Source organism: Oncorhynchus keta, chromosome 37 (assembly GCF_023373465.1).
Source record: "Oncorhynchus keta strain PuntledgeMale-10-30-2019 chromosome 37, Oket_V2, whole genome shotgun sequence".
In the NCBI taxonomy this organism is placed as follows: domain Eukaryota; kingdom Metazoa; phylum Chordata; class Actinopteri; order Salmoniformes; family Salmonidae; genus Oncorhynchus; species Oncorhynchus keta.
Window position 1 is genome coordinate 24,676,201 of NC_068457.1, and position 23,225 is coordinate 24,699,425.

The 23,225-nt window shown below is 49.2% G+C and overlaps 1 protein-coding gene across 26 annotated transcripts in view; it reads left to right on the plus strand.

Annotated features, from left to right (window-relative positions):
- Positions 1-749: 749 nt before the first annotated feature.
- The window catches only part of lrrfip1b (leucine rich repeat (in FLII) interacting protein 1b), a 62,148-nt gene continuing 39,672 nt past the window's right edge, over positions 750-23,225 (plus strand). For 2 of the 26 annotated variants that reach the window (XM_052499811.1, XM_052499812.1), the window contains exon 1: positions 755-1,832. In XM_052499811.1, coding sequence (XP_052355771.1) covers positions 1,737-1,832 — 96 coding nt within the window. In that variant the 5' untranslated portion in view covers positions 755-1,736. Of the gene's footprint in view, positions 1,833-22,437; positions 22,666-23,225 lie in introns of those variants that run through there. The other 24 variants (XM_052499813.1, XM_052499824.1, XM_052499816.1 and 21 more) reach the window with 18 other exon arrangements.

Sequence of the window (23,225 nt, forward strand, 5' to 3'; positions counted from 1 at the left end):
CCCCCCCTCAGGAGACTGATTGGGGACACTGCCCTGTGTAGGGTGCTGTCTTTTGGATGGGATGTTAAACGGGTGTCCTGATTCTCTGAGGTCATTAAAGATCCAATGGCACTTATCATAGGAGTGTTAACCCTGGTGTCCTGGTTAAATTCCCAAGCTGTCCCTCATACCATCACAGTCACTTAATCATCCCCAGTTTACAATTGGCTCATTCATCCCCCTCCTCTCCCCTGTAACTATTCCCCAGGTCTTTGCTGTCAATGAGAACATGTTTTTAGTCCATTTACCTGGTAATGAAAAGGTAAAAGTGGTTAGAGCATTAGGCCAGTAACTGAAAGGTTGCTAGATCAAAACCCTGAGCTGACAAGGTCAAATCTGTCGTGAACTGTTCCTAGGCTGTTCCACTGTTCCTAGGCCGTCATCGTAGTTAAATAAAATATAGGAAGTGATTTCCCCGCAGTAGCTATGGATTGGCACTGAGCTCTCAGGCCTTATCTTTCTCCACTAGAGGGAGTAATTTCCCACCAGTTCCTATGGATTGGCACTCAGCTCTCCGGCATAAACAGAAGGCGTTCATCTAGTTTACTGACTAGACATGAGGTCAGAGTTAACGTTACAGATTAAAATAGTCTGATATTATAATTTAGGTTTGAATCAGAAATGCATATAAACAAAGGAGTAAGATGAACACACAGCTATTCAGAGAATTGCCATACAGTCCTATGCCACAATTTTGACATGGCAAGTGAGATTTATTTGGTTGAAGTCAGTGCTGACCTTCCTTCTAAAATAGCAGTAGGATAATAGCCTATCTGTTCGCATCGAGACTATTGGAGACGTCTAAAGACCGTGTCAACTGAACGGCCTGCTTCGTGCATTCCAGGGTAATTCCATTCGGGTCATTAGGCTACAGAATATTTGTTAAGGCATCACACCATTCTCAAGCTATACGATACATTCTGAACGAAAACACCACAAAGGATCTGCTTTGAATATTGTATGACCAGTAAAATTCGACTGTTTGGAGGACACCCATCCCGTCCATACTGCGGCCACCATCTATCTCCAGCAGGCTCGAGGCTCTGCCCCGGAACGTGTATTCATCCGGGATTGCGCTGCAATAAAACTTTCGTCCATCTGCTTTGACATCTCGGCGACTCCCGCGTTCTCTGCTAAAGCAAAGAACGAGGACATTATTCAATGGCTATTAGGTCTACGTACAGAACGATTATTTATCAGGCTCGCGTGTGTTTTTGTTTTAGTGTTTCATACCGAAACGTATGATATGATGACAATTGCCTAGGATTAGCTAGATGACAATTCCTTTTCCAATGTTCCCAAAGAGGGAAGCCTGATGCTATGAGGGTGTTTTGACACATCAAGGTGACGCGTGTGATGTTAGTTGTTTATCAGCAACAGGAATCAAGGATATTCGTAATGCAGTTTGTTACGTTTGAAGGCGGTTACATTGAAACAATGTATCATAATGGCATCACGTCTCGTGCCTGGGAAGCGAATTGATGATGGATTGTTGTTACATTGTAGCTACCCGATTGTAATAGTTTACTTCTTTTTGCGTGTTATTGGTGAGCTATTTTTCCATTACGTGGAGATTGTGATTATATTTTTCCAGCGTGCACTTCATCGTCATCATTCGGCTCCTGTGTTCCATTTTTGAATTTCTTCGAGGCTGACACGTATGCTACAGTAAGGATTTTATCACAGAATACACAAACATGGGAACTCAGATTACTGGCACTGGAAGAAAAAGAATCCCCAACAGGGAGAGACTGACCGCAGAGGACGATGCCCTCAATCAAATCGCTCGAGAGGTAAGTTTTGGGATATGTTTTTTCTTTCTTATTTTGGGAGGCAATGCTCGTCATACTGCGCCAAACCTATTCCACGGAGTGCCTTCAATTTAAGCCTATGTTATACATATAGATATTATGTCAACATAAAGACACGAGCATGTCTATCATACATGTAAAGTATAGCCTAGACCAGACGTTCCCGACCTGGGGTAGTAGGACCCCTGGGGGTACTTGGCCTATCCACAGGGGGTATTTAAGAAGACCCCTGAGACTATAACCTTACTGGTAAAATGCACACGAGGGGGTACTTCAGGGGTACTCGGGACAGAGCTAAATTTAGTTGGTGGTATAGTAACCGAAAAAGGTTGGGAACCACTAGCCTAGGCTACACTAGGACTATTCAAAAAGCATGCATCAGTTGCTGCAGCCACACACCCTCCTCAACTGACGAACACAGCGTGGTAATTATTATTCACTGGGGGTAATGGATGTGTCTCGTGCTGCCTCTCCGATGCTGTATGCAAGGCATTCCCTGGACTAACAGACAAAGACGCATTATTTGTAAAAGGAAACACGGACATTGTTTGCTTGGCCTACATAAACTGGCATGTGGCTGGACAGTGGATCAAAGTGACACAATGAATGGGGGATTGTTGAGGGGTAAATTGCTTGATAAAGACAGATGGGGATGACCTTCGTGGCAAGGACACGTTTGCACGTTGAAATGGGTACCAACTGTAATGTCAGACTTCCTAGCTATTGATCCATGTCCTATTCATCTTTCACCTATCATCTATCACCTGTCATCTGTCACCTATCATATATCATCTATTCATCTTTCACCTATCACCTATCACCTATCACCTATCATCTATCACCTATCACCTATCATCTATCACCTATCATCTATCACCTATCATCTATCATCTATTCATCTTTCACCTATCATCTATCACCTGTCATCTGTCACCTATCATATATCACCTATCACCTATCATCTATCACCTATCACCTATCATCTATCACCTGTCATCTGTCACCTATCATATATCATCTATTCATCTTTCACCTATCATCTTTCACCTATCACCTATCACCTGTCATCTGTCACCTATCATCTATCACCTGTCATCTGTCACCTATCATATATCACCTATCACCTATCATCTATCACCTATCACCTATCATCTATCACCTGTCATCTGTCACCTATCATATATCATCTATTCATCTTTCACCTATCACCTATCACCTATCACCTATCATCTATCACCTATCATCTATCACCTATCATCTATCACCTATCATCTATCACCTATCACCTATCATCTATCACCTATCACCTATCATCTATCACCTATCATCTATCACCTATCATCTATCACCTATCATCTATCACCTATCACCTATCACCTATCACCTATCATCTATCACCTATCACCTATCATCTATCACCTATCACCTATCACCTATCACCTATCACCTATCATCTATCACCTATCACCTATCACCTATCACCTATCATCTATCACCTATCATCTATCACCTATCACCTATCACCTATCATTGGCAGGGTAGCCTAGTGGTTAGAGCGTTGGACTAGTAACCGAAAGGTTGCAAGTTCAAATCCCCGAGCTGACAAGGTACAAATTTGTCGTTCTGCCCCTGAACAGGCAGTTTACCCACTGTTCCTAGGCTGTCATTGAAAATAAGAATTTGTTCTTAACTGACTTGCCTGGTAAAATAAATAAAAAATTAAAAATCAATCACCTATCCATGACGCTTATTAAAGAAGCAGGAAAGAGAGAGAAAAAGATAGATGTAGGTCATACTGCAATGAGGGGTGCATCTCAATATGAGAGGGAGTCTGAACTGGCTTCCTCCCCTTGTCTCCTCCTCTCTTTACAACAATTTGAGGTCACACGATAGGTGAAAACAAATCAGTGCAGACAGGAGGTGAAGTAAACCACATCATATCCAAATTTAGCAGATGCTTTTAAACACTTGTCATGTGGCAATCTCAGCAGGAATTGAACCCACAACCCTAGCATTGTAAGCATCATGCTCTACTTACTGAGCCACAGAGGACCACATGTGATGTGAGATTATGTTTGTTTGGGTGGAGGAAACACAATCAGAAGTTGATGGGGATACAATCATAGGGAGATTGACAGACAGTTTGTCATCATACTATAATGAAGTCTGACGCCAGGTAGCCTAGTAGTTAGAACTTTGGGCCAGTAACTAAAAGGTTACTGGATCAAATCCCTGAGCTGACAAGGTAAACATCTGTTGTTGTCCCGCCCCCTGAATAAGGCAGTTAACCCACTGTTCCCCGTTAGGCTGTCATTGTAAATAAGAATTTGTTCTTGTCTAGTTTAAATTTAAAAAATCCAGGGCTCGAGTGAGACTCCAGCTAGTATTTGTAAGGACAGGCTTCAGACCAACTATAGACTGAAGTCTGTTGACCAGTGACCACAACATCTTGAAAATATTGACTGGCCACGCCCGGTGCCCGGTGCCCATTGCAAATGGCTTCCAAACTGTCACTAGAGCCCAGCTCTTCCATTTTCATCTGGTTGATTTTATCAACATGTAACAGCGGTCCTTGATGATGTTAAAACAACTCACCAGTGTAATGCTGTGCTGTAGGTTTTCTGACCAGCCACGACTGTAAACTGAAGTAAAAGCCTCACTATGTGGACCATAATATTCCCCCTGAAAGGTTTTAAACGTCCTCACTAAATATCAAAGGGCTTGTTATGCTCTCCTGCTCCCCTGCCATTCTTCTACATAAAGAAGTATACAGGGTAATAAGTCAATGTGCAGTAGCTTATGTGTTGGTACAAAAACACAGAAAGGTTCTATCAGTCAGAACCACTAGTCAGATCCTTGAACACATAAACGTCCCTAATTGTCATGGGTGTGGTGGGAGCTAAGCAACCAGGAAGGTAGTATTTTGTTTAGTGCTGACATCAGAGGGCTTAGTCACCATGTGAGTGACAACATGATGTGAAGGCCCTTCAAAAGACACTCCCACCCGCATGCTAATGAGAATACAATCTGAAATGGGATGTTGGGATGTTGTCATCCTGGAATATAATAACACACTGTGTGCCTCATAACAGTGTTGACAAAGCTATAGAGCTGTTCTTAAGCAGAATATGGGGTTGTTTTGAACACACACACGCACACGCACACGCACACACACACACACACACACACACACACACACACACACACACACACACACACACACACACACACACACACACACACACACACACACACACACACACACACACACACACACACACACACACACACACACACACACACACACACACACAGAGGAATTTTCAAATGCAACTACTGCAATATAAAATATGCTTCCTCCAGTCCCGTCTCTACACACTATAATCTATGGCACTGATAAGACACAACAAAACTCCAGTCCTGTCTCTCTCCCATCTCTACACACTATAATCTATGGCACTGATAAGACTCCATAATACTCCAGTCCTGTCTCTCTCCCATCTCTACACACTATAATCTATGGCACTGATAAGACTCCATAATACTCCAGTCCTGTCTCTCTCCCATCTCTACACACTATAATCTATGGCACTGATAAGACTCCATAATACTCCAGTCCTGTCTCTCTCCCATCTCTACACACTATAATCTATGGCACTGATAAGACTCCATAATACTCCAGTCCTGTCTCTCTCCCATCTCTACACACTATAATCTATGGCACTGATAAGACTCCATAATACTCCAGTCCTGTCTCTCTCCCATCTCTACACACTATAATCTATGGCACTGATAAGACTCCATAATACTCCAGTCCTGTCTCTCTCCCATCTCTACACACTATAATCTATGGCACTGATAAGACTCCATAATACTCCAGTCCTGTCTTTCTCCCATCTCTACACACTATAATCTATGGCACTGATAAGACTCCATAATACTCCATCCAGTCTGTTGGAAATGGTTCTCAATGAGACGTCAAGTGTCTCTCAAACCAAACCAAGTGCAGTGAGGCCTGAAGCCCCCAGTCATGTGATAACAAGCCGCTGAGAGCTGCAGATGACAGACAGACATCAGTAATCCAGGGCCCAGAGCACGATGTTGTCATCAACTCATTCTGCTGTCATGCCAGTGATATTCAGCAGGTACCTGCTAGTCATATCATTAGTGCCAGAGTGTTGTTTGACAGTGATATTCAGCAGGTACCTGCTAGTCATATCATTAGTGCCAGGGTGTTGTTTGACAGTGATATTCAGCAGGTACCTGCTAGTCATATCATTAGTGCCAGGGTGTTGTTTGACAGTGATATAAAGCAGGTACCTGCTAGTCATATCATTAGTGCCAGAGTGTTGTTTGACAGTGATATTCATCAGGTACCTGCTAGTCATATCATTAGTGCCAGGGTGTTGTTTGACAGTGATATTCATCAGGTACCTGCTAGTCATATCATTAGTGCCAGAGTGTTGTTTGACAGTGATATTCAGCAGGTACCTGCTAGTCATATCATTAGTGCCAGAGTGTTGTTTGACAGTGATATTCAGCAGGTACCTGCTAGTCATATCATTAGTGCCAGGGTGTTGTTTGACAGTGATATTCAGCAGGTACCTGCTAGTCATATCATTAGTGCCAGAGTGTTGTTTAACAGTGATATAAACAGGTACCTGCTAGTCATATCATTAGTGCCAGGGTGTTGTTTGACAGTGATATTCAGCAGGTACCTGCTAGTCATATCATTAGTGCCAGAGTGTTGTTTAACAGTGATATAAACAGGTACCTGCTAGTCATATCATTAGTGCCAGGGTGTTGTTTGACAGTGATATTCAGCAGGTACCTGCTAGTCATATCATTAGTGCCAGAGTGTTGTTTGACAGTGATATAAAGCAGGTACCTGCTAGTCATATCATTAGTGCCAGAGTGTTGTTTGACAGTGATATTAAGCAGGTACCTGCTAGTCATATCATTAGTGCCAGAGTGTTGTTTGACAGTGATATTCATCAGGTACCTGCTAGTCATATCATTAGTGCCAGACTGTTGTTTGACAGTGATATAAAGCAGATACCTGCTAGTCATATCATTAGTGCCAGGGTGTTGTTTAACAGTGATATAAAGCAGGTACCTGCTAGTCATATCATTAGTGCCAGAGTGTTGTTTGACAGTGATATAAAGCAGGTACCTGCTAGTCATATCATTAGTGCCAGAGTGTTGTTTGACAGTGATATTCATCAGGTACCTGCTAGTCATATCATTAGTGCCAGGGTGTTGTTTGACAGTGATATAAAGCAGATACCTGCTAGTCATATCATTAGTGCCAGAGTGTTGTTTGACAGTGATATTCATCAGGTACCTCCTAGTCATATCATTAGTGCCAGAGTGTTGTTTGACAGTGATATTCATCAGGTACCTGCTAGTCATATCATTAGTGCCAGACTGTTGTTTGACAGTGATATAAAGCAGGTACCTGCTAGTCATATCATTAGTGCCAGAGTGTTGTTTGACAAATAACAGACAGGCCAGATTCAGAATCCTTAGTCAATGGTGTTAGGGGGTGTGTCCCTGTGGAATTAGGAGGAATTAACAGATAGACAGCTCCAGTATTAAAATGAGGGGTGGGTGGGGTCCATGGTGGGCTTGGGTCAGGGGGTATGTGAGGGGGAAGCGATGGGCTTTTGGCTGACTTTCATGTTCTAGCTGGTGAAGTCTGACCTACTGGGCAAGCTGACAGCTGTTCCCTTGGTTGCACATTTATGTTTGTATTGGTGTGTGTACATGTTTATGTGTGTGTGTTCACTTTTGTGTGTGTGCGGGTGTGTTTGTGTATATGTGTGCATGCGATGTGTGCACGTGTGTGTTTGTGTGTAAAAGCACTCAGCAGCCCCTCTGCACCAGGGGATTGGACTGTGTCTATGCCAGTGACCTGCATCTCTTAAGCCTCTCAACATCATCCACATCATGCTTTAATCGCAGGTTGACATTTATTGTCACGAGTCTTGTCCTGAAGGCAGAACTGAACAATTTCCCCTTAGACCAGCTGGAAAGTCAAAATTGGCTATATTGTAAAAATGACTGAAAACAAAAATGTGCTTTTTGATCTTAATTTAAGGTTAGGGATAGGCATTAGGGTTAGCAGTCTGGTTAAGGTTAGGGTTAGGCATTAGGGTTAGCAGTCTGGTTAAGGTTAGGGATAGGCATTAGGGTTAGCAGTCTGGTTAAGGTTAGGGATAGGCATTAGGGTTAGCAGTCTGGTTAAGGTTAGGGTTAGGCATTAGGGTTAGCAGTCTGGTTAAGGTTAGGGATAGGCATTAGGGTTAGCAGTCTGGTTAAGGTTAGGGATAGGCATTAGGGTTAGCAGTCTGGTTAAGGTTAGGGATAGGCATTAGGGTTAGCAGTCTGGTTAAGGTTAGGGATAGGCATTAGGGTTAGCAGTCTGGTTAAGGTTAGGGATAGGCATTAGGGTTAGCAGTCTGGTTAAGGTTAGGGATAGGCATTAGGGTTAGCAGTCTGGTTAAGGTTAGGGATAGGCATTAGGGTTAGCAGTCTGGTTAGGGTTAGGCATTAGGGTTAGCAGTCTGGTTAAGGTTAGGGATAGGCATTAGGGTTAGCAGTCTGGTTAAGGTTAGGGATAGGCATTAGGGTTAGCAGTCTGGTTATTAGGGTTCTGGTTAGGTTAGGGTTAGCAGTCTGGTTAAGGTTAGGGATAAGGTTAGGGTTAGGCATTAGGGTTAGCAGTCTGGTTAAGGTTAGGGATAAGGTTAGGGTTAGGCATTAGGGTTAGCAGTCTGGTTAAGGTTAGGGATAAGGTTAGGTCTAGGGTTAGGCATTAGGGTTAGCAGTCTGGTTAAGGTTAGGGATAGGCATTAGGGTTAGCAGTCTGGTTAAGGTTAGGGTTAGGCATTAGGGTTAGCAGTCTGGTTAAGGTTAGGGATAAGGTTAGGGTTAGGCATTAGGGTTAGCAATCTGGTTAAGGTTATGGATAAGGTTAGGGTTAGGCATTAGGGTTAGCAATCTGGTTAAGGTTATGGATAAGGTTAGGGTTAGGTTTAAAATCCTCCTCCTATCACTTTGTGGCTGTGTCAGCTAGTACTCTGCAGAGATGCCTCCAGAACAAGATTCATGAAGAAAAACATGAACCTGCACTTTAATCACTGCTGGAGTAGTGGCATGGCAGCAGTAACCAGCTTTTACTGTATTCTGGCTAAATCATTAATCATGTCTCAAAACAATATTTGACCCATTTAATCTAAAAGGGATTCCCAACGAGTGAGGTTGGGTGAGGTGGCAGGCGATTAGTGAAGTGTGATGAACAGGCGACTAGTCTAGACTTCCAGCTACCTTTGACCTCCCATCAGCGATCATGATTCAATACATCTACTGAGCCAGAGGCCTAACCTTCCTTCCTTGAAGTGCTGTAGTCACTGTTGTCTGAAATGATCAGGTGAACGTGAAGGTTTGACTGCTTAGCTTACAGCAACACAGGTATGCCAGATATCTGAAACATGGAGTCATTGCTACATGTACCGGCTCTCTTAACTTGTCCTCCCTGACTGTGTTGACATTAGGGGATGTGACTGTACTGCCACCCTTCTCCCTCCCCTCACTTCCATCAGCATGTTGGGCATCACGGCAGAGCAATTTTGTCCATTAAGTGTCTTTATAATATGGTCTAAAAAGCCTAACACACACACACACACACACACACACACACACACACACACACACACACACACACACACACACACACACACACACACACACACACACACACACACACACACACACACACACACACACACACACACACACACACACACACACACACACACAGCAGAAGTCTGCTGCTCTTTAAAGTGCATAAATCTCTGCATGAGGCTCCTCCTAAGAAGATTACCACAGTAAAATGCTGCTATGTATATATCAGGGCTCTGGCCTGTACAGGGATGTATCAGACAGACAGACACCATGTGTTCTCTGGATGGACATTAGTCTCAAACACCCCAGAAAACTCCAAGCTAAGTGCTCAACCCCCACTACTGCTTCAACACAGCATGAGACTAGAATGTACTGTTATAGTATTATGGGGTTGTCACAACACACCTGAATGGGAAACTCTACTCTGCCCCCCAACAAGGCCTCATGAGCACAGCATGAGACTAGAATGTACTATAAAGTACAGTGCGTTACGCTTTTACTAAACTATTTAGGTTAAAGTGATCAACTGTTTTTAATGATCACATTTTCCTGCACTTATGTGTTCACGATGGGGCGAAACCTAACTTTCATTGAGGTCAATGGCAGAACAGAGAGAGGATTTCGTCCTAACGGGAAGTTAGGATTTGCCCCTATGAGAGGAGTGCACTGAATAACTTCCAAGAGACTTTATTTTCCAGTAAGTGTTGAGGTGGCCCTTCCCTCTGCTCTCACTCAGAGAGCCTGGCTATGAATAGATCCGTAGGGATGCATCATGCCTGTGAAGGTCTTGACACTGGTGAAGGAAAACATCTGGAGTTACAAAGCTGTTCTGCTTTTAAACCTCGATGAGGTCTGTTCTGGATGGGAGCTGCTGCTGTCCAGGCCGACTAGTGTAAAGCTGCCAGGCCTCTAATAGTACTGACCAGTGCTGCTGCTGTCCAGGCCGACTAGTGTAAAGCTTCCAGGCCTCTAATAGTACTGACCAGTGCTGCTGCTGTCCAGGCCGACTAGTGTAAAGCTTCCAGGCCTCTAATAGTACTGACCAGTGCTGCTGCTGTCCAGGCCGACTAGTGTAAAGCTTCCAGGCCTCTAATAGTACTGACCAGTGCTGCTGCTGTCCAGGCCGACTAGTGTAAAGCTTCCAGGCCTCTAATAGTACTGACCAGTGCTGTTGCTGTCCAGGCCGACTAGTGTAAAGCTTCCAGGCCTCTAATAGTACTGACCAGTGCTGCTGCTGTCCAGGCCGACTAGTGTAAAGCTTCCAGGCCTCTAATAGTACTGACCAGTGCTGCTGCTGTCCAGGCCGACTAGTGTAAAGCTTCCAGGCCTCTAATAGTACTGACCAGTGCTGCTGCTGTCCAAGCCGACTAGTGTAAAGCTTCCAGGCCTCTAATAGTAATGACCAGTGCTGCTGCTGTCCAGGCCGACTAGTGTAAAGCTTCCAGGCCTCTAATAGTACTGACCAGTGCTGCTGCTGTCCAGGCCGACTAGTGTAAAGCTTCCAGGCCTCTAATAGTACTGACCAGTGCTGCTGCTGTCCAGGCCGACTAGTGTAAAGCTTCCAGGCCTCTAATAGTACTGACCAGTGCTGCTGCTGTCCAGGCCGACTAGTGTAAAGCTTCCAGGCCTCTAATAGTACTGACCAGTGCTGCTGCTGTCCAGGCCGACTAGTGTAAAGCTTCCAGGCCTCTAATAGTACTGACCAGTGCTGCTGCTGTCCAGGCCGACTAGTGTAAAGCTTCCAGGCCTCTAATAGTACTGACCAGTGCTGCTGCTGTCCAGGCCGACTAGTGTAAAGCTTCCAGGCCTCTAATAGTACTGACCAGTGCTGCTGCTGTCCAGGCCGACTAGTGTAAAGCTTCCAGGCCTCTAATAGTACTGACCAGTGCTGCTGCTGTCCAGGCCGACTAGTGTAAAGCTTCCAGGCCTCTAATTGTACTGACCAGTGCTGCTGCTGTCCAGGCCGACTAGTGTAAAGCTTCCAGGCCTCTAAATAGTACTGACCAGTGGCTAGTTTTAACAGAGCAGTCTTTAAGAACTGGACTCGTGAGTGACTCAGCGGTCTAAGGCACTGCATCTCAGTGAAAGGGGTGTCACTACAGTCCCTGGTTCGAATCCAGGCTGTATCACATCCGGCTGTGATTGTGAGTCCCATAGGGCGGCACACCATTGGCCCAGTGTCGTCTGGGGTAGGTTGTCATTGTACATAAGAATTTGTTCTGAACTGACTTGCCTAGTTACATAAAGGTTAAAAGAAACCAGGGGAGTGTTTTGTCTGGAAAGGGATGAATGCAGCCAGTTGTAAAAATCCTGGATGATATTTCTGGTATTTCTGTCCTGTATATAGGCCCACAATATGCGATCCAACGTTACTCTTTTGTGTGACCAGAGATATACAGTTATGGCTTGAAGCTTAGACACCATTTTCACAGGTTCACCTTTCATTACTTTTTCCCCAATGAAATGGTATAAGTTCTGTTAACTTTGTCATTCACTTTATTGTCACATGTCCCTAAACTTGAATTTGATTTAGTGGCGATATTTCCAAAGATCCACTTAGTTTCACAACCCCAGTGGTTAAAATGACACTACGGAGGGTAGTGTATACAGCCCAGTACATCACTGGGGCCAAGCTTCCTGCCTTCCATGACCTCTATACCAGGCGGTGTCAGAGGATGGCCCTAAAAATAGCCAAAGACTCCAGCCACCCTATAGTCATAGACTGTTCCCTCTGCTACCGCATAGCAAGCGGTACCGGAGCACCAAGTCTAGGTCCAAGAGGCTTCTTAACAGCTTCTACCCCCAAGCCATAAGACTGCTGAACAGTAAGAAAATGGGCTACCCCGACTATTTACATTGACCCCCACCTCCACCCTTTTTTTACGCTGCTGCTACTCGCTGTTTATTATCGATGCACAGTCACTTTACCCCTAGCTATATGTACATATTACCTCAATTACCTCTACTAACTTGTACCCCCACACATTGACTCGGTACCGGTACCCCCTGTATATTGCTTTCAATGAAAATGACAGATCTATAACTCACATTCCTCTGTGGATTTGGTTGTGTCACCCAACAAGTGACATATTACAGCTGTAAGGCAGGATGTGAATGAGTGTCTGCAATGATCCACAATGCTTAATCTGATATGGTCTACACTTGTCTATGCAGCCCCAGACCACCCTCCTCATCAGTCTCTGTTGACAGGCAGCCCCAGACCACCCTCCTCATCGGTCTCTGTTGACAGGCAGCCCCAGACCACCCTCCTCATCAGTCTCTGTTGACAGGCAGCCCCAGACCACCCTCCTCATCGGTCTCTGTTGACAGGCAGCCCCAGACCACCCTCCTCATCGGTCTCTGTTGACAGGCAGCCCCAGACCACCCTCCTCATCAGTCTCTGTTGACAGGCAGCCCCAGACCACCCTCCTCATCGGTCTCTGTTGACAGGCAGCCCCAGACCACCCTCCTCATCGGTCTCTGTTGACAGGCAGCCCCAGACCTCCACCCTTCTCATCAGTCTCTGTTGACAGGCAGCCCCAGACCACCCTCCTCATCGGTCTCTGTTGACAGGCAGCCCCAGACCTCCACCCTTCTCATCAGTCTCTGTTGACAGGCAGCCCCAGACTTCCACCCTCCTCATCGGTCTCTGTTGACAGGCAGCCCCAGACCACCCTCCTCATCGGTCTCTGTTGACAGGCAGCCCCAGACCTCCACCCTTCTCATCAGTCTCTGTTGACAGGCAGCCCCAGACCACCCTCCTCATCGGTCTGTTGACAGGCAGCCCCAGACCTCCACCCTCCTCATCGGTCTCTGTTGACAGGCAGCCCCAGACCTCCACCCTCCTCATCGGTCTCTGTTGACAGGCAGCCCCAGACCTCCACCCTCCTCATCAGTCTCTGTTGACAGGCAGCCCCAGACCTCCACCCTCCTCATCGGTCTCTGTTGACAGGCAGCCCCAGACCTCCACCCTCCTCATCAGTCTCTGTTGACAGGCAGCCCCAGACCTCCACCCTCCTCATCGGTCTCTGTTAACAGGCAGCCCCAGACCTCCACCCTCCTCATCGGTCTCTGTTGACAGGCAGCCCCAGACCTCCACCCTCCTCATCGGTCTCTGTTGACAGGCAGCCCCAGACCACCCTCCTCATCAGTCCCTGTTGACAGGCAGCCCCAGACCTCCACCCTCCTCATCGGTCTCTGTTGACAGGCAGCCCCAGACCTCCACCCTCCTCATCGGTCTCTGTTGACAGGCAGCCCCAGACCTCCACCCTCCTCATCGGTCTCTGTTAACAGACAGCCCCAGACCTCCACCCTCCTCATCGGTCTCTGTTGACAGGCAGCCCCAGACCTCCACCCTCCTCATCGGTCTCTGTTGACAGGCAGCCCCAGACCTCCACCCTCCACATCGGTCTCTGTTGACAGCAGGCCCAGACCTCCACCCTCCTCATCAGTCCCTGTAGACAGGCAGCCCCAGACCTCCACCCTCCTCATCGGTCTCTGTTGACAGGCAGCCCCAGACCTCCACCCTCCTCATCAGTCTCTGTTGACAGGCAGCCCCAGACCACCCTCCTCATCGGTCTCTGTTGACAGGCAGCCCCAGACCTCCACCCTCCTCATCGGTCTCTGTTGACAGGCAGCCCCAGACCTCCACCCTCCTCATCGGTCTCTGTTGACAGGCAGCCCCAGACCTCCACCCTCCTCATCGGTCTCTGTTGACAGGCAGCCCCAGACCACCCTCCTCATCGGTCTCTGTTGACAGGCAGCCCCAGACCTCCACCCTCCTCATCGGTCTCTGTTGACAGGCAGCCCCAGACCTCCACCCTCCTCATCGGTCTCTGTTGACAGGCAGCCCCAGACCTCCACCCTCCTCATCGGTCTCTGTTGACAGGCAGCCCCAGACCACCCTCCTCATGGGTCTCAGTAGACAGGCAGCCCCAGACCTCCACCCTCCTCATCGGTCTCTGTAGACAGGCAGCCCCAGACCTCCACCCTCCTCATTGGTCTCTGTAGACAGGCAGCCCCAGACCTCCACCCTCCTCATCAGTCCTGTTGACAGGCAGCCCCAGACCTCCACCCTCCTCATCGGTCTCTGTAGACAGGCAGCCCCAGGCCTCCACCCTCCTCATTGGTCTCAGTAGACAGGCAGACCAGACCTCCACCCTCCTCATTGGTCTCTGTTGACAGGCAGCCCCAGAACCTCCACCCTCCTCATTGGTCTCTGTTGACAGGCAGCCCCAGACCTCCACCCTCCTCATCGGTCTCTGTTGACAGGCAGCCCCAGACCTCCACCCTCCTCATTGGTCTCTGTTGACAGGCAGCCCCAGACCTCCACCCTCCTCATCGGTCTCTGTAGACAGGCAGCCCCAGACCTCCACCCTCCTCATTGGTCTCAGTTGACAGGCAGACCAGGCCTCCACCCTCCTCATTGGTCTCTGTTGTTGACAGGCAGCCCCAGACCTCCACCCTCCTCATTGGTCTCTGTGACAGGCAGCCCCAGACCTCCACCCTCCTCATCGGTCTCTGTTGACAGGCAGCCCCAGACCTCCACCCTCCTCATCAGTCTCAGTTGACAGGCAGCCCCAGACCTCCACCCTCCTCATTGGTCTCAGTTGACAGGCAGCCCCAGACCTCCACCCTCCTCATTGGTCTCTGTTGACAGGCAGCCCCAGACCTCCACCCTCCTCATTGGTCTCTGTTGACAGGCAGCCCCAGACCTCCACCCTCCTCATTGGTCTCAGTAGACAGGCAGACCCAGACCTCCACCCTCCTCATTGGTCCCTGTTGACAGGCAGCCCCAGACCTCCACCCTCCTCATTGGTCTCAGTAGACAGGCAGACCAGGCCTCCACCCTCCTCATTGGTCTCAGTAGACAGGCAGCCCCAGACCTCCACCCTCCTCATTGGTCTCTGTTGACAGGCAGACCAGGCCTCCACCCTCCTCATTGGTCTCAGTTGACAGGCAGACCAGGCCTCCACCCTCCTCATTGGTCTCTGTTGACAGGCAGCCCCAGACCTCCACCCTCCTCATCAGGTCCCTGTTGACAGGCAGCCCCAGACCTCCACCCTCCTCATCGGTCTCTGTTGACAGGCAGCCCCAGACCTCCACCCTCCTCATCGGTCTCTGTTGACAGGCAGCCCCAGACCTCCACCCTCCTCATCGGTCTCTGTTGACAGGCAGCCCCAGACCTCCACCCTCCTCATCGGTCTCTGTTGACAGGCAGCCCCAGACCTCCACCCTCCTCATCGGTCTCTGTTAACAGGCAGCCCCAGACCTCCACCCTCCTCATTGGTCTCAGTTGACAGGCAGCCCCAGACCTCCACCCTCCTCATTGGTCTCAGTTGACAGGCAGCCCCAGAACACCCTCCTCATTGGTCTCAGTTGACAGGCAGCCCCAGACCTCCACCCTCCTCATTGGTCTCAGTAGACAGGCAGACCAGGCCTCCACCCTCCTCATTGGTCTCAGTAGACAGGCAGCCCCAGACCTCCACCCTCCTCATTGGTCTCAGTTGACAGGCAGACCAGGCCTCCACCCTCCTCATTGGTCTCAGTTGACAGGCAGACCCAGACCTCCACCCTCCTCATTGGTCTCAGTTGACAGGCAGACCAGGCCTCCACCCTCCTCATTGGTCTCAGTTGACAGGCAGACCAGGCCTCCACCCTCCTCATTGGTCTCAGTTGACAGGCAGCCCCAGACCTCCACCCTCCTCATCAGTCCCTGTTGACAGGCAGCCCCAGACCTCCACCCTCCTCATTGGTCTCTGTTGACAGGCAGCCCCAGACCTCCACCCTCCTCATTGGTCTCAGTTGACAGGCAGCCCCAGACCTCCACCCTCCTCATTGGTCTCAGTTGACAGGCAGCCCAGACCTCCACCCTCCTCATTGGTCTCAGTTGACAGGCAGCCCCAGACCTCCACCCTCCTCATTGGTCTCAGTTAACAGGCAGCCCCAGACCTCCACCCTCCTCATTGGTCTCAGTTGACAGGCAGCCCCAGACCTCCACCCTCCTCATTGGTCTCAGTTGACAGGCAGCCCCAGACACCCTCCTCATTGGTCTCAGTTGACAGGCAGCCCCAGACCTCCACCCTCCTCATTGGTCTCAGTAGACAGGCAGACCAGGCCTCCACCCTCCTCATTGGTCTCAGTAGACAGGCAGACCAGGCCTCCACCCTCCTCATTGGTCTCAGTTGACAGGCAGACCAGGCCTCCACCCTCCTCATTGGTCTCAGTTGACAGGCAGCCCCAGACCTCCACCCTCCTCATTGGTCTCAGTAGACAGGCAGCCCCAGACCTCCACCCTCCTCATTGGTCTCAGTAGACAGGCAGCCCCAGACCTCCACCCTCCTCATTGGTCTCAGTTGACAGGCAGCCCCAGACCTCCACCCTCCTCATTGGTCTCAGTAGACAGGCAGACCAGACCTCCACCCTCCTCATTGGTCTCAGTAGACAGGCAGCCCCAGACCTCCACCCTCCTCATTGGTCTCAGTTGACAGGCAGCCCCAGACCTCCACCCTCCTCATTGGTCTCAGTAGACAGGCAGACCAGACCTCCACCCTCCTCATTGGTCTCAGTTGACAGGCAGCCCCAGACCTCCACCCTCCTCATTGGTCTCAGTAGACAGGCAGACCAGGCCTCCACCCTCCTCATTGGTCTCAGTAGACAGGCAGCCCCAGACCTCCACCCTCCTCATTGGTCTCAGTTGACAGGCAGCCCCAGACCTCCACCCTCCTCATTGGTCTCAGTTGACAGGCAGCCCCAGACCTCCACCCTCCTCATTGGTCTCAGTTGACAGGCAGCCCCAGACCTCCACCCTCCTCATTGGTCTCAGTTGACAGGCAGACCAGGCCTCCACCCTCCTCATTGGTCTCAGTAGACAGGCAGCCCCAGACCTCCACCCTCCTCATTGGTCTCAGTTGACAGGCAGACCAGGCCTCCACCCTCCTCATTGGTCTCAGTTGACAGGCAGCCCCAGACCTCCACCCTCCTCATTGGTCTCAGTTGACAGGCAGACCAGGCCTCCACCCTCCTCATTGGTCTCAGTTGACAGGCAGACCAGGCCTCCACCCTCCTCATTGGTCTCAGTTGACAGGCAGCCCCAGACCTCCACCCTCCTCATTGGTCTCAGTAGACAGGCAGCCCCAGACCTCCACCCTCCTCATTGGTCTCAGTAGACAGGCAGCCCCAGACCTCCACCCTCCTCATTGGTCTCAGTTGACAGGCAGCCCCAGACCTCCACCCTCCTCATTGGTCTCAGTAGACAGGCAGACCAGACCTCCACCCTCCTCATTGGTCCCTGTAGACAGGCAGCCCCAGACCTCCACCCTCCTCATTGGTCTCAGTAGACAGGCAGACCAGGCCTCCACCCTCCTCATTGGTCTCAGTAGACAGGCAGACCAGACCTCCACCCTCCTCATTGGTCTCAGTTGACAGGCAGACCAGGCCTCCACCCTCCTCATTGGTCTCAGTTGACAGGCAGACCAGGCCTCCACCCTCCTCATTGGTCTCAGTTGACAGGCAGCCCCAGACCTCCACCCTCCTCATCGGTCTCTGTTAACAGGCAGCCCCAGACCTCCACCCTCCTCATTGGTCTCAGTTGACAGGCAGCCCCAGACCTCCACCCTCCTCATTGGTCTCAGTTGACAGGCAGCCCCAGACCTCCACCCTCCTCATTGGTCTCTGTTGACAGACAGCCGCAGACCTCCACCCTCCACATCGGTCTCTGTTGACAGGCAGCCCCAGACCTCCACCCTCCTCATTGGTCTCTGTTAACAGGCAGCCCCAGACCTCCACCCTCCTCATTGGTCTCAGTTGACAGGCAGCCCCAGACCTCCACCCTCCTCATTGGTCTCAGTTGACAGGCAGCCCAGAACCCCACCCTCCTCATTGGTCTCAGTAGACAGGCAGACCAGACCTCCACCCTCCTCATTGGTCTCAGTTGACAGGCAGACCAGGCCTCCACCCTCCTCATTGGTCTCAGTTGACAGGCAGACCAGGCCTCCACCCTCCTCATTGGTCTCAGTTGACAGGCAGACCAGGCCTCCACCCTCCTCATTGGTCTCAGTTGACAGGCAGCCCCAGACCTCCACCCTCCTCATTGGTCTCAGTAGACAGGCAGCCCCAGACCTCCACCCTCCTCATTGGTCTCAGTAGACAGGCAGCCCCAGACCTCCACCCTCCTCATTGGTCTCAGTAGACAGGCAGCCCCAGACCTCCACCCTCCTCATTGGTCTCAGTAGACAGGCAGACCAGACCTCCACCCTCCTCATTGGTCCCTGTAGACAGGCAGCCCCAGACCTCCACCCTCCTCATTGGTCTCAGTAGACAGGCAGACCAGGCCTCCACCCTCCTCATTGGTCTCAGTAGACAGGCAGACCAGACCTCCACCCTCCTCATTGGTCTCAGTTGACAGGCAGACCAGGCCTCCACCCTCCTCATTGGTCTCAGTTGACAGGCAGACCAGGCCTCCACCCTCCTCATTGGTCTCAGTTGACAGGCAGCCCCAGACCTCCACCCTCCTCATCAGTCCCTGTTGACAGGCAGCCCCAGACCTCCACCCTCCTCATCGGTCTCTGTTGACAGGCAGCCCCAGACCTCCACCCTCCTCATCGGTCTCTGTTAACAGACAGCCCCAGACCTCCACCCTCCACATCGGTCTCTGTTGACAGACAGCCGCAGACCTCCACCCTCCACATCGGTCTCTGTTGACAGGCAGCCCCAGACCTCCACCCTCCTCATCGGTCTCTGTTGACAGCAGGCCCAGACCTCCACCCTCCACATCGGTCTCTGTTGACAGCAGGCCCAGACCTCCACCCTCCTCATCAGTCCCTGTAGACAGGCAGCCCCAGACCTCCACCCTCCTCATTGGTCTCAGTTGACAGGCAGCCCCAGACCTCCACCCTCCTCATCGGTCTCTGTTAACAGGCAGCCCCAGACCTCCACCCTCCTCATTGGTCTCAGTTGACAGGCAGCCCCAGACCTCCACCCTCCTCATTGGTCTCAGTTGACAGGCAGCCCCAGAACACCCTCCTCATTGGTCTCAGTTGACAGGCAGCCCCAGACCTCCACCCTCCTCATCGGTCTCTGTTAACAGGCAGCCCCAGACCTCCACCCTCCTCATTGGTCTCAGTTGACAGGCAGCCCCAGACCTCCACCCTCCTCATTGGTCTCAGTTGACAGGCAGCCCCAGAACACCCTCCTCATTGGTCTCAGTTGACAGGCAGCCCCAGACCTCCACCCTCCTCATTGGTCTCAGTAGACAGGCAGACCAGGCCTCCACCCTCCTCATTGGTCTCAGTAGACAGGCAGACCAGGCCTCCACCCTCCTCATTGGTCTCAGTTGACAGGCAGACCAGGCCTCCACCCTCCTCATTGGTCTCAGTAGACAGGCAGACCAGACAAGCTGTAAGGCAGGTTGGGCTGGGCAGGCTGCCATATGATTTCTTCACAGTGAAGGCCCATGAACCGGACTGAGTCTCACCAGGCTTACCTGCCTAATATATCCTGACATAATCCTGTATCCTAATCTCTTTATTGGTGCTGCAGTCTTTTGACCCAATGAGGCCACCGTACTGTACCAATGACGCTCAATGTGAGACTATGAGCCGGAGACTCACAGCGTGGAATGCTGCTTGTTACTAATGAATAACCCATGTGTCTCAAGGCAGCATCCAAGCTATTTCACTTCTCTCCAACAGCCAAGCCAGATTGAATCCTTGCCTCAGTCTCTCAGTTCTCTCTCTGCAGGTTCTTGACTGCTTGAGGCAATAGGCACACAGCAGTGCAGTCACATGTGGTTGTAATTAGTTAGTAATAGCTCTTTGCTTCACATTTTAGTGAAGATAAATACCTTTAGTGGTTATTGCATTTCCCTTCGTTTCTTGAGTTTGGTTTGTTTACTGGCTCGGCTGGCATTCTCATCCAGGTTCTATCTTCTGTTTGGTTTTGTATCGTTAGCTTGATGGTGTTGAATGCTTTGCACCACTAGCTCTCTTGGAGTGAGAACGTTAATGCTCCTGAGTGGCACTGCGGTCTAAGACAATGCATCTCAGTGCAAGAGGTGTCACTGCAGTCCCTTGTTCAAATCCAGGCGACATCACATCCAGCCGTGATTGGGAGTCCCATAGGGCGGTGCACAATTGGCCCGGGGTCGGCCGTCATTGTAAATAAGAATTTGTTCTTAACTGACTTGCCTAGTTAAATAAAGGTTGATAATTCAGTTACATTTCATCCTGTTCAATTCATGTTAAAGGTCCAATGCAGCCCTTTATATCTCATTATTAAATCATTTCTGGGTCACAATTAAGTACCTTTCTGTCATTGTTTTCAATCCCCCCAAAAATATTTTTTTTTAGCAAAGAGCAATTTTTCAAACAAAAAAATGTATAGGACTGTCTGGGAGTGGTCTGTTAGTTAAAACTATCTGTTAAATGTAAATGTAATGTAAAATGTTATTGGCAGGGAGGTTTGGAACCCTCTTTCTTATTGGTCTATTAACTAATTCACTGCCTGAGGCAGGTCAAAACTCCATCCCACCACAACGGGCAGCGATTTCAGGAGGTCTTTTCAAACAGCTCTTACACTAAAAGGGCTTTATCAAAATGTTCACAATTTCACAGTATTATTCCAACCTCCTAGTGTGGAAATAGATATAAAACACAGGAAATGAATCATGTTTTTGACGGCACTGGGCCTTTAACAGCCTGTGTTCATTTACAAACAGTTGTGCAGTATTGCTGCTCAAAGGGTTTCCTGTGTGCTGACTGCTATGTCCTTCCTCTCAACGAGCTGTGAAACACACACAATGGGGAAAACAGGCCTGACTGGATCAAGGCCTTTCCAGGCTAACATAAAGTGCCAGCCTCAACTAGCAGACTGCTATTCCATTTACCTTTGTCTGTGTTGTAGTTAGGCAGAAGTGAGCCCTTCAGTAGCCTGATGATCTCTATAGTTACACCCTCTTCCATTGGCTCTGAACTAAATCTTCCCAGGCCTGTGTGAACAAAATGATCACTTGGCCTCCCATCACAATTCACAACGGTAATTGAAAGTGAACAGACCAGATGAACTGGAAAGACATTCACACTTCCGGGTGGCCAAAAATAACTCATTGAAAGCCACGCCCTCAATAAGCCATGCCTCTGAATCTCCTCTACAATATTATTGAACAGTATTTGCATATTTGCCAGCAGTCTTTGCACAACAATAACAAATAACATTGGAACTGTTCATTGAGGTTTGTTATGTGAACCAAATAGATGTACAAGTCATCAATACATTCAAATATGTAGTGGCATGTAGTGGCATTTTATTTTTTAAGTTACAAATTACCATGACTGGGATGTGTTGCTGTGCAAATGACATGTAGGCCCATCCTTCAGTTAAACAATGTAATGACTTTTCCAATGGTGTATAGTGTACAATTTCTAGTGCCTGCTATGCAGATACCTAGAAGACCAATGCAACACTTGATAGTGAGAGTTTGCAGGCCCCCCATAGCCAAGGGCCCCAGTGCACACACATTGCCAGCACTGCCTGGCTCTATGCCACTGCCCTCCTCTCTTCACAGTACTTATACACATTCAGATTGAGAGTATGACAGTGGAGGATGAACTGGAATGGTGCCTTTGAATCCTCAACAATCTTATGGATTTGATCTCTTCTGCAAATAGACAACGAAACAAGCATTAAAGATGACATGGACATCAAAAAGTGGAATCTGATTATTTGAATATGTTTTAAAGGGAATCAGATGTGCTTGGTTGTAGGCTGGGCTGTTGCTAGGGGAAGCAGTGTTGTTATGGTCAGAGTGAGGGTGGGTGTGTCCTCACCAGTGCCCAGACAGAAATGCTGGCTCATCCACAGCCTCTCTCAGTAATAAAACGACATAGGGAACACTCCCCTCTTGTGGCTGCTGCTAGTCCTGGATTTTTCAGAATCACTTTAATTCTTGTGATTGAAAATTGTGGGAGAAGCTGTAAACGGGACGCATATGTTTCCTAAAGGCCACTTCAGTGGTGAACTAGAAAGTGAAAGCCATTCTCATATGGTTTGGTTGTGGAATAGAGAGAGACAATCTTAAAGTAGTGGGTTTCTGTCCTGAATGGATTTTCTGTCTGCAGTTTCTCAGTTGAAGGTAAGTCAGCCAGTGATCTGTTTAGTATTTTATTTTGGGGCCCTGATCTCAGCTTTCACTGAACGACTCGGGACCTTATTCATTTTTGGCGATGCAATCATGACCTCTGATAGCTGGTCTGGTCTGTGTCACTGTGTGTGTGACCAGTGTGTGTGTGTGTGTGTGTGTGTGTGTGTGTGTGTGTGTGTGTGTGTGTGTGTGTGTGTGTGTGTGTGTGTGTGTGTGTGTGTGTGTGTGTGTGTGTGTGTGTGTGTGTGTGTGAGTGTGTGAGTGTGTGAGTGAGTGAGTGATGTGAGTGAGTGAGTGAGTGAGTGAGTGAGTGAGTGAGTGAGTGAGTGAGTGAGTGGAGTAGTGTGTGGAATGACTGAAGCAAAGCTAGAAATGACTGAAGCAGAACTAGAATAGACTGAAGCAGAACTAGAAACGACTGAAGAAGAAATAGAAAAGACTGAAGTGAAACTAGAAACGACTGATCATACGTATCAAATCATTTTTGTTCTTTGTTTAGAATAATATAATAACAATAATATTGGGCGGCAGGAAGCCTAATGGTTATAGTC